This window comes from Muscardinus avellanarius, assembly GCF_963383645.1.
Source record: "Muscardinus avellanarius genome assembly, chromosome: 2".
In the NCBI taxonomy this organism is placed as follows: Eukaryota; Metazoa; Chordata; class Mammalia; order Rodentia; family Gliridae; genus Muscardinus; species Muscardinus avellanarius.
The window spans coordinates 1,229,547-1,241,209 of record NC_137787.1 but is presented as its reverse complement, the minus strand read 5'-3'; the positions used below and the strand labels follow the sequence as shown (position 1 = coordinate 1,241,209).

Below are 11,663 nucleotides of genomic sequence, written 5' to 3'. Positions count from 1 at the left end.
CCCGTGGGAGGCCAACGAGGCGGCAGACCGGCACCCACACACAGCCTGGTCCTGAGCCTCCCGCAGGTGGCCAAGCGGGCACAGACTGGTGAACACACCATGCCTTTATTGTGAAGTCAGAAGACGCCACGGCCATGCTGCTCCAACGTGCAGGCTTCCTGCGGTTGGCACGGAGGCCCGGCAGCTGGAGCTGGCCCAGGGCAGTGAGCCGGGCGGGCCCGCCCCCACTGCGCGCCGCTCCTCACTCGGAAGTGTCCTCCCTCCAGTACTCTTCCTCCAGCTGGGGCACTGGAGGAGGGAGAGGCAAGGGGAGGTGGGTGGCTGCCTGGCCAGGGCAGAGCCTCCAGCGCCAGGTAAGGGCCGCAGACTTAAGAGCTGGCTCACTCGGCATGGCCTCTCCCCCCCACACCCCCAGGCCCCGGAGGTCAGGCCTGCAACCACGCACCCCTCGGCTCCAGTCAGCGCTGCAGGCGCCATCTGCTACCAGGTCTAGTGTTCTGTGGTCATCCTCACGATGGGCCCCCAGCCTCAGGCCCCGTCCTGGGTCTGCAAGCTGAGGGGCCCTGGGCAGATTCCAGGTGCACCCCCATTGCAGGGGCCTGTCACTAAGAGCCCAGCTCACAGAGGGTGAATCAGAGACGCACAGCAAATGGCTCCAGGACAGGTCTGAGGGCAGGGTGTCCCCAGGGAAGGGCAAGGCCCTGGGAGGAACACACACACACACACGAACACACAAGCAATGCATGCACGCATGCACATGCTTGCATAAGTGTCCACGCACACACACATGAACACACGCACACACATACACACTTGTGTGCACACACACTGTGCCCTCCCAGCGCCAGGCCTGGGGTGGCATCTCCCCCCCAGGCCCCCTGCTGCTGCTCAGTGGCCAGGGGAGGAGGGGCTGAGAGCAGGCTGCTTCTAGAGGCAGGCACCAGGCCACACAGGCGGGGCGTCCAAGAGCGGGCTGGAAGGAAGCTTCCAGAAGGCCGAGGCCAGGTGCCCTGTGGTCCACGGGGACCCATGACAGCGACCCCAGGTGTCCCAGCCCTCAGACATCCTGTCACCGCTCTGCAGAGGCCCAGGAAGCGGGGCTGGGCTGGCTCCTACCCACCTGGCCTGCCCCCCACTGGGCCAGCTGGCAGTTCTGGGAAAGCACCCTGCACCCCAAGGGCTCTCGGGTCCAAGGGCCACCCGCAGGTGCCTCGCTCCCTGGCTTCCCGGGGTGGACCTACCCATGGCGACCAGGTCGCTGCACTCCTTCCTGTGGAACTCAGACCAGGCCTTGGTCTTGCAGTATTTGCTGCAGGTCAGGATCCCGTAGCAGCGGGTGCAGGGCGAGAGGCGGACGCCAATGGAGCGGCCGCACTGGCTGCAGAACTTGAAGAAGGGGAGGCTGCGACAGAGGGGCGCGGTCGGCGGCCACCCGCAGTCAGCGACCGGGCCCTCCACGGGGCCGCTGCCTGCCGCACCTGCTGGAGCTCCCCACCACACAGACGGCCGCCTCCCGCAGACGAAGGCCTGAACCTGGGGAGGACGGCAGCTCGGCGCTAGCTAGGCCCGGAAGCTGCTCTGTGCTGCCCTGAAGAGCCGGGCCAGCGGCCAGTGGGCACCCGCTGGGGGCTGTCACATGGCCACAAGCTTGGGGTCCAAGGAGGCTCGCTAGCACACAGATCTGAGGGCCTGTGTTTGGGGTCAGAAGGAAAGCGCCAACCTCCTGCGCCCCAGTCACCTGCCTGCCCCTTCGCCTGGCCCCTGGCCCCCTCCCTCACAGAGGCTGCGCCTGTGGAGAGAGTGCCAGCATGTGAGAGCAGCTGAGCCTGGGCTCCAGCCTGCTGTGCCAGGGGAGGCAGCTGCCCCTGCAGGACCAGAGCCCTCTGCGGCCTGCCAGGCAGCCATCTTGCCTGGAACCAAGGCAGGGAGCAGGGTGAGCAGGGCTGCCTAGCCCCCGGGGCAGAGGAAACGGAGGTTCCGGGACAGGCAGCAGGGCCCACGGAGGACGGCCCCGCCCACTCACTGCTCCTTGGTGGTCGTCTTGGCCAGGGTAGCGACCCTCTTTTTCAGCCTGTGGGTGGGAGCCAGCTCCGCTGCAGAGAGAGGCCCACGTCAGGGCACTCCGAGCTCTCCACCCTGTCGTGCCCACCTATCTGTAGCCTCCTGCAGGGCCTGCACCACCACAAGCACATGCTCCCCACTGTCACACCATCCCTGGCCGCCAGGCAGCGAGAAGGCTCTCCTGGCCCACCTAGCGGCACCCTACTTTTCTCTAAGGACCTATTCCTCTCCCCTCCCGGGCTGGTAGTGGCTTCTTGTTTGCTTAATGACCAGCAGAACTCACACTGTGGCTCCTAACGCTGCCTCTTGAGAGGGCCGCCTGGCAAGACAGTGGTTTGGACAGAGCTCTCCCCGGCCGGCCTGCCCTGAGCACACCCACTGTGGTTCTGCCGGTTGCTGCTTGCTCCAGGGGCTTGATCCTGCCCCAAAGACTGACCCAACTATCCAGGGCTCCATGAAAGGAGGTCAGGTCTAGGATGTGCTCTGGCCACAAGAGGACTCTTTTGAGCCACCTCTCCCAGCTTTCTCCAGCAGCAGGCCAGATTGTAATTTAGCCTATCTGTCCGACATGGAGGCCAGCCTTCGTTCTCCCACCGGCCCTCACAAACTTAGTGGCTGAGGGACCATCGGGCCGGAACTTCTCCACGCTCAGGTGCAGTGACGTCTCTTCCCAGGCATAGATTCAGAGCATGCTCTCCAGGCACCTCTCGAGCCACGGTTCTGAAGGTGGTGGTGAAGAGGATGACGCACCCCTCTCGGGGACACCCCACTTTAGGAGCTGAGCACCCGCCTGGGGCAGCAGTCCCAGGGCTCCTCAGATTGCCTCTCCAACACAGAGCTATGCCACACCAACAGGGACCATGGTGACCAGAGCCCAGGATTCTCAGCGGCACTGAGCTCAGGGTTGAATTTCTGTCCCACAAATGGGGGCTGAGTATAGATTGGAGCCTCGCCCCCAGCCAGATGGGGGACATGCTGAGGCTGGAAGCCGGCTCAGTAATGGGAGTGGCCGACACACGTCTCTCCTAGAAAGACAGCCTCCTCCTAGGGGTTTCACGACTGCACCAGTATGGAGTGGAATTTCTGCCTTCTGAGCCAGGAGGGTGAAGAGGGGGAGTGGGTCTTGTTTTAAAACCATACACCACGCACACACGCTCACTCTCGCTCTCGCTCTCTCTCTGTCCTGATTTGGTCACTTTTCTTGAATAAACACCCTTAAATAGTTGGGTGTTTGTTTTTATAATTTTCGACTGTCTCTCTGGGGACTGGGTCTGCAGACCACCACCTGCAGTTGTGCCAACGATAAACTCCCCATGTTACTTTATATGACGGCACCTCAGTCTAATAGGACAAGAGAGAAGCATGCGTCTGTCCCGTCGCGTGTGGCCGCCTTTCCTGGTGCTCTGTGTGTGGACTTGAACTTCTGCCTGGACTCGCCTGCTTTCACTCAAAACTCTCATTTGGATTTTTTACAAGGTGGTCTGTTTTTAGGAATGAATGAATTTTCTCAGATTTTTTTTTTTTTTAATCTGGGCTTCATTTCTATTTTTCTTCTTTCTTTTTGTGGTACTGTGGATGGAACCTAGGGGCATTCTACCTCCAAGCTACACCCCCAGCCCTATTATTTATTCTTAACTTTGAAACAGGGTCTCACTGAGTTGCAAAGGGCCTCACCAAGTAGCTGAGGCTGTCCGCAAACCGCGATCCTCTAGTCTCAGCCTCCCGAATGCTGGGATTACAAGCGTGCGCCACCACGCCCGGCTTGGGCTTCATTTCCTAGAGACAGTTTTGCTGGGTATGAGAATCCTGGTAAAGCATCCTTTGATGAGAAGCCCACTGTTACCCTCACTGGGCTTCCGTGGTGTATAACAAATCATTCTTCTCCTCCTCTCCTCGAGACTTCCTCCTGGTCCTTGGCGTCCTGGCATTTTATGAGGATGCGTCTGTGGATATCTGCATTCATTCTTCTTGAAATCTGATGCCTTCTCAGAGGTACTGATCCACACTTTGAGCACACTTGCGAGCGAGGTTTCAGGCCAGCGTTTCTTTGAATACGTTCCTGGTGCTCTCTCTCCCTTTCTCTGTGGTAACCCCACTCCATAGCTCCCCACATTCCCCGAGCCTGTCCATCCTCCGCTCTGCTCTCCCATCTGTTACTCAGGATTGTGCCGGTCCTGCTGTCTTTAGATTTGCCATTTTCTCTTTTCTGCCTCAGCTGGACTTGGAGATTGTGCTGATTTTGAAGTCCAGAATTTCCTCTGTTCTTTTGTGATCCTTTCTATCTCTTTGTTGACAGTCTGAACTTGACAAGACGTCACCGTCATACCCTTTCTTTGCTTCTTTAGTTCCCTGACCATGTTTAGGATGGCTACATCGAAATTTTTCCCTGTTAAATCTGACATTTGGTCCCTCTGACTGGCAGTTTCTGTGACTTGTCTGTCCCCAACCCTGGGGTATGTGTGATATTTTCCTATTTCTTTGCATGTCTTTGCATGTCCCATAATTAATTGCATATTGAAAGCTGTGTGTGTGTAAGTGTGTATGTGTGTGTGTGTGCGCGCATGTGTGTGTGTATGTGTGTGTGTGTGCGCATGTGTGTGTGTGTGTGTGTAATGTTGCTAGAAATTATAGCCAGCCATTCTACCCCTGAGCTACATTCCCAAACCTTTTTTTATTTTTTATTTTGAAAAAAGTCTCGCTAAGTTGCTGAAGTTGACCTCAAACTGTGATTCTCCTGTCTCAGCCTCCCAAATACTAGGATTACAGGCATGTCCCAACATGCCCAGCAGAAAAACTACATTGTAGATAATATACATTATATATAAAAACTGCACTGTATGTATATTATCTACAATGTAGTTGTATAACGGAGCTATGTGCAGTGTAGATGACATACACTATCTACAATGTCAGCATTTTAGATACACAGTTCCCTTTAGACGTTAATCAGCTGCTGCAGTGAGCAGCCCCAGGTCTGGCCTCCCTCCCCCGCGCTGCTGCTGTCCTTTGTCTTCTTGGGCCAGTGGGCTGGTTTTGTGAAGTCTCGGTCCCCATCCCACAGCACAAAGCGCCTGATGTTGACCCTATGGTCACCGGGGTTGACCGTGGCAGGCACAGACCCATCTCACAGTGTCTGTGACCATCCCCACATGTGAGCTCTGCTAGTGTGGGCAGATTGCTCCGCTGGTTTCAAAAAATGTTTGAGAACATACGTTGCCCTCAGACTAATCCAGTCACTTAGAGGTCTTCATTGTCCAGTCCATGGCCTCACTGGATCTGCCAACTCCAACTGCCTCTCCCCAATAGGCCTGAACTTGCCAGTGCTCTGCTCAGAACTGTGCAGGGTGGCCCTCCTCTGGGCAAACTTGGAGCCGAGGCCCTAGAGTGGTGTGGCCGATGGGAGGCATCCCTGTGAGGGCTGCCCTTGCTCAGGGCCCACTCCCTGGCGGGACGGAGGGGAGGCTCAGGCTTTCTCCCTCACCTCCTGGGCCTGGGTCTGCTGCCTCTGAGCTGGGGCAGGATGATGAGAGCCCCGCATCCTCGGTGGCACCACACCTGTGGCAGAGCCCGTGTGCTACACACAGGGGCTGTGTGAGCAGAGGCCCACTCCAGCACACAGGCCGGGACACAGACTCAGAGCAGTACGTGTATGAAACAGGGATGGGAGGCCATGCCTGTGCTGGGGGAAGGGAGTGTGTGGACGGGCAGGATGGAGGCAGAGGGGCCCCCAGGTTGGTGGCCCTGTGTCTGGTACAGGATGGCCACGTTGGCATGGCTGGGTGGTGAGTGTGGATGTACGGTTGATATACAGGAGCAGGTCCTGGGGGATGGAACAGGGTGTCAGTATGTGGGAACAGGTGGCTCTGGGGGACTGATGTGAGCGTGGTCGGGGTATGTGTGGGCTGGGATGGGAGCAGGTGGGCTTGGGGATGGCTCCACACAGGGTGGGTGCAGGGCTGTCAGCATGTGATGGGGGCGTGTGGTTGGCAGCAACTGTGGGTGTCTAGATGCAGGGTGTGAGTGGGCAGGGGGGCAGACATCATGAGCATGTGAAGACCAGTGGCTTCATGGGGAGGGCTGCAGGCTCTGTGAGGTGGACACTGGGGGCAGCTGGCTGGGTGAGTGGACTGGGAGAGGGTTGGCATGTGTATAGTGGCAGATGTGCTGCTTTTGTTGTGTGAATTGGGGCACATGCGTGTGGGCGTGGGTGGGGTGGGCAAGGTGTTGGGGGCCGGGGGGGTGGGTAAGCGTAGGTGGCTGATGGCGGTAGTGTCTGCAGGTGCCTGGGGTGTCTGTGGGTGCGGTGGTCTGAAGGCCTGCGAGGGCAGCCCATGTGGTGCGTGCGGGGAGGGTGTGGAGAGGCGGGGCGCGTGGGCCTACCTCTCTTGCTCAGGTAGAGCACCCGAGCGTCCCACTGGCGCTCCTTGGCGAGGACGGCGTTGCGCAGCTGCAGCCCCATGTACTCCAGAAGCTTCTTCCGGGCCAGGAAGGTCTCCCGCTCCGAGGGCAGCAGCGCGTGGAAGGGGCAGTGGGCAATCTTCCGGTCCTGGAGCACACGGGAGGTGACCGTAGCTCCTGGGCTGCCTCCCCACCCGCTGGGACAGCGGGCTGCCCGGTGACTGGATGAGCGGGCCGCCCCTCTGTCCTGGGTGCCTGAAGACACAGCCTCCCTGCCTCCCTCCCTCCCTCCCTCCCTCTCACACACACACACGCACACACACACACACATGCACACACACATGTGACCGCAGCGCCGCCCCGGGCCCTGCCCAGGACACAGCGCACCTGGTAGAATTTGAAGTAGCCGTAGTCCACAGCCGTGCCCACTGCCACCTTGTCACCCTGTGTGAGCGTCACGGGGCTCAGGATGTCGGCCCCGTGGCTGAGGAGCCGGTCTATCTGTGGAGGACAGAGCCCAGCGCCCCGTGAGGCCATGAGGAGGGACTGGCTCCCACCGGCCGTGTGCATGCAGATCATGAGGCCCACGGCTGCCAGGCCCGGCGACACACTCCCAAGATGGCCTGACAGCCGCCACGGACACCACCCCAGGAGCAGTGCAGGGGCACCCAGAAGGGCTGCAGCACCTGCATTCCGCACGGACGCCACCTGCCAGGTGTTCAGGAGAGCCAGAGATAGGGTAGACAGGGTGACCTCGGGGACCAGAGTGAGGGTCAGCCTTGCCCGGGAGCCCCCAGACCACAGCCGCCCTTCTGAGGCCTGGGCTGGGAGGGGTCTGAAGTGGATGCCAGGAGGGCCTCATTCCTCCTCATATCTCAGAGGGAGTGCCCAGGGAGACAGCGGATGCAGTGTGTGTGTGTGTGTGTGTGTGTGTAGCAAGCACAAGGCCCTGGGTTCTATCCTTGCACAGGAGGAGGAGGAGGAAGAGGAAGAGGAGGAGAAGGAGGAGGAAGAGGGGGAGGAGGGGGAGGAGGAGGAGGAGAGCAAAGCGTGGTCAGCAGGCAGCACTGATGGGCAGGTGCCGGAGCCAGCCGGCAAAAGCACAGGTTCCAAAGAGAGGAGTGAGGATGAAAGAATTCAATTCTAAGAATTTAATTCAAAGAATTTTAATTCTAGCATGGAAGGATCACCAGTCCACTCCCGGGTCGATATCTCTACTGGCCGATCCTGGGTTTATTTCTCTTGTGGTATTTATACAGTTTCAGGTCAATCACTACCCTCGTGCTATCACCACCTGATCTTCTCTCAGACCTTAATTACTTTGAACCCTCCATAACCCCAAACCTTGTTGACTTTGGGCGAAGGACAGTTAGCTGAGTGAAGGACAGTCAGAAGTATTCTTTTAGTAAAGATAAGAGAAGACCTTAATGGCTCCCCACAGACAGGTCGGTGGGCAGTGGAATAGCCCTTGCACCCCACACCGCCTTGACTAGCAGAGGACACTGGGCCTCCCTTGGTCCCGGCCCTGGGATGTCACTGGGCAGTGGGGCCTGGCAGTGGCACTGGCTGCTCCTCGCTCAGGGCCCGTCTCTTAGCACCATAGCTACACTGCCCTGCTCCTTCACACCCACGGCCCGGCATCCCAGGAGCAGCTCCTGGCAAAATCCCTGGCAACCTCACATCCCCACCCCCGCATCTGTGGCTCCTCCCGGCCCGCCTACAGGACCTGGCCTCAGGAAGCCAGCGGGGGCATCCATGACCCCAGAAAACATGTGGCCCAGCATTGACTTGCAGCCCTCAACCCCTCCCCTGCAGTCACCACCCACCGCTGCCCGTCCCTCACCGGGATGTCCCCTCCCTGGGGCTCTTGCTGCCCTGGGTGGCCACGGCATCCATGAGAACCAAGAACACAGCTACTGTTCCCAAACTGGCTGCTCTGTCAGCAAGCCAAGCGGCCCAGCTACCATGCTGGCACTGGCCAACTCCACCCCGGCAGGGCCAGCCCCTCGTGAACCTTCTTCAGCCGCCACGGCAGCCAGCAGCTGGCTTCTGACAGGGACATGGAACCCACAGGCCCTGCCATCCCCGGACCCAGCTGGCAACCGGCCCTGTCCTCCATGCCTCTTTATTTTTTTTATATTTATTTATTTACTTATGATACTGGGGATGGAGCCCAGGGGCATTCTATCTCTGAGCTACACCCCAGTCCTATTTTTCAGTCTTTTTATTTTTCGAAACAGCTAAGTAGTTGAGGCTGTCCGTGAACTATGATCCTCAGGTCTCAGCCTCCCGAATGTTGTGATTACAGGCGTGCACCACCACGCCTGGCTTATTTATTTATTTATTTATTTATTTATTTATTTATTTATTTTGCAGTACTGGGGATAGAACTCAGGGGCATTCTACCTCCTAGCTACACCACCAAACTATTTTTTATTCTTTATTTTTTTATGTGTGTGAGGTACTGGGGGTGGAACCCAGGGGCTTTTCTACCTCCAGGCTATACTCCCAGACCTATTTTATACTTTATTTGGGAACAGGGTCTCACTAAGTTGCTGAGAGCCTCACCCAGTAGTTGAGGCTGGCTTCAAATCTGTGTTATTCTCCTGTCTCAGCCTCCCAAGCTCTGGGATTACAAGTGTGCACCACCACATCTGGCTTTATTCTTTATTATTAATATTTTTTTTATTTGACGGTACTGGGGTTCCTGGAAAACCTTCTACCTCCGGGCTACACTCACAGACCTATTTTATATTTTTATTTGGAAACAGGGTCTCTTAAACCAGCGAAGCTGGCTTTGAACCAGCGTGATCCTCCTGTCTCCACCTCCCAAGCGCGGGGATTACAAGAGTGCACACAACGCCCAGCTTATTCTTTATTTTTTTTAAAACAGGTCTCATTGAGTTGCAGAGGGCCTTGCTAAGTAGCTGAGGCTGTCTGTGAACCATGATCCTCCAGTCCCAGCCTCCCAAATGCTGGATTACAAGTGTGCACCACCACACCCAGCTTCCACACCTCTTTAATTGTTGGAACACTCCAGAAACAGGTCCTGCCTGAGGGCTTGGCCTCCAGGGCCACCAGACCACCACCTCGTGCCTCCCAGGGAGAAGGCTAGGACGTCTCCTGTGGAAGGAAGTAGCCAGCCCAGGCGGAGCCACCCCAAGGCATGCGCGGAAGAGCCACAGCCCAATCCACCCCGGCTCCCTCTGCTGGATCCAGGGGAGTCTGAAGCCCTGTATCAGAGCAGACCCTGCCCAGAGGGCTGGCTGGACGTGTCCATGAGAAAAGCCTTGTCCTCCGTGGCTACAGAAGAGTCCCAGTGAGGCGGGACGTCCTATGTGCCTGGCCGGTGAGGAGTGTGTTCCAAGTGGCTGTCCAGAAGCCAGCACAGCCCTGTGGTGGTCACGGGATACAGAGGCAGGAGCAGATAGCATGATTCCCTGTCCCCTTAAGGAGGCTGGTCCTGGGCAGCCTCACTGTCCCTCAGAGAAGGAGCAAGTCTTAGGTTTTCATTTCCATGGCATCTCTAGAAAACCCACCATCACAGCAAGGTGGTGGCCTGGGGTCCTGACCCAGTACTCCCTCTCGGGCCCAGCTCCCACAGTGAGCACAGGGCTGTGGCCAGGAATGACAGCCCATGAGGAAAGAGAGAAGGGATGTCACATGCCAAGGCCCTGTGTGATGGAATGAGTGGTGTCCCCCAACCACGGTACCACGAACATGACTTTATTTGGAAATAGGTCTTTGCAAATAATCGAGTTGAGATGAAAACATTCCGGGGCTCCCTAAGCCAGCATGACTGCTATCTGTAATAAAAGGGACATTTGAGATTAGAGACAGACGGGTAGAGAGAGACACCAAGTAGGACGAGGCAGAGCTTGGCAGGGCCCCAAGGCCTCCAGGCCCCAGGAAGCCAGCCTGCCCACACCCGCATCTTGAAGCTCAGACTCTGGGTTCTCATTCAAGAACCAGTTGTGTCGTATGTCACTGAAATAGCAGGCTTTGTGTATCCGGGACAGCAGGAAGAGGCAGGAGACAGGTGTCCCCAGGCCCAGCCGCCGAGGCCTCTAGCAAGAAGGCCTGTCACCAGGCCTTATCTATTCAGAGGTTTGTTTTCAGAATATCCAGACCAAATCTAGACAAGCCACACTCAGAAACTTGGAGGTAAAAACATTACAAGGAAATAATCCCAATGTCCCCACCAGCAGGGTGTTGGAATCCTGCACGTCAGAACCAAACCAGGAGAACATTTCAGAGTGTGATAGTCAGTAAAAGGTTCCGAGGCCCTTTATTTTTTTTTCTTTTGCTGTACTGGGGGTTAAACCCAGAGGCATTCTACCTCTGAGCTACACCCCCAGCCCTATTTTTTTATTCTTTATTTTGAAACATCTCACTGAGTTGCAAAGGGCCTCACTAAGTAGTAGCTGAGGCTGTCTGCGAACCATGATCCTCCTTTTTCAGCCTCCCAAATGCTGGGATTACAAGCATGCGCCACCACGCCCAGCCAAGACCATTATCTTAACCTGAAAGAATAACAGAGAAAAAGCAGAGAAAAAGACTTCTGCAGCAGGCTACTGAAAACAATGTGAAAATCCTAACTAAAACTATAAACACGGGTGTATTCATTTCAAGTCACTCCTCCATGCCAGTCTGGTATGGAGTTATATTTCTATTTTCTGTATTTCTATCTTTCTAATAAACTTCTTTAAATCTTAAATTTATTTAAAAATAAATAAATAAATAAATAAATAAAACTATAAACACAGCCCTGAAGCTTCATCAATCAGGTTTGGTGCTGACTTCCTGGGTACAATGCCAGACACACACACACACACACACACACACACACACACACACACACGGGCAAATGGGAATTTGTGAAAATTTAAAACCATGTGCATCAAAAGACTGCTAACAGAGCGAACGCCACAGAGTGGGGGAAACGTGTGCAAGCCGCATATCTGGTCAGGGATGATATTCAGAACATACCGAGAACTCATAATACACAACAGCAGCAACAACAACAAAACCAGACTGGAAAACAGGCAAATGACTTGAAGAAATGCTTCTCCAACACAGACACACACATGGCTGATCAGCTCAGGGAGAGATGTTCAGCCTCGCCAGCCACCAGGGAAACGTGAGCCCCGATGGGAAGCTGCCCCAACCCCGGCCAGTCGGCGGCCACTGTCAAGACACCAGCA

General features: G+C 56.3%; 1 protein-coding gene across 1 annotated transcript in view; it reads right to left on the bottom strand.

Annotated features, from left to right (window-relative positions):
* Nucleotides 1–241: 241 nt before the first annotated feature.
* The window catches only part of ANKMY1 (ankyrin repeat and MYND domain containing 1), a gene marked incomplete at both ends in the record, with an annotated part of 32,738 nt that continues 21,316 nt past the window's right edge, over nucleotides 242–11,663 (bottom strand). The window contains 5 exons of the mRNA XM_080720063.1: nucleotides 242–288; nucleotides 1,242–1,402; nucleotides 2,024–2,093; nucleotides 6,442–6,607; nucleotides 6,847–6,960. Coding sequence (XP_080576189.1) covers nucleotides 242–288; nucleotides 1,242–1,402; nucleotides 2,024–2,093; nucleotides 6,442–6,607; nucleotides 6,847–6,960 — 558 coding nt within the window. The remainder of the gene's footprint in view (nucleotides 289–1,241; nucleotides 1,403–2,023; nucleotides 2,094–6,441; nucleotides 6,608–6,846; nucleotides 6,961–11,663) is intronic.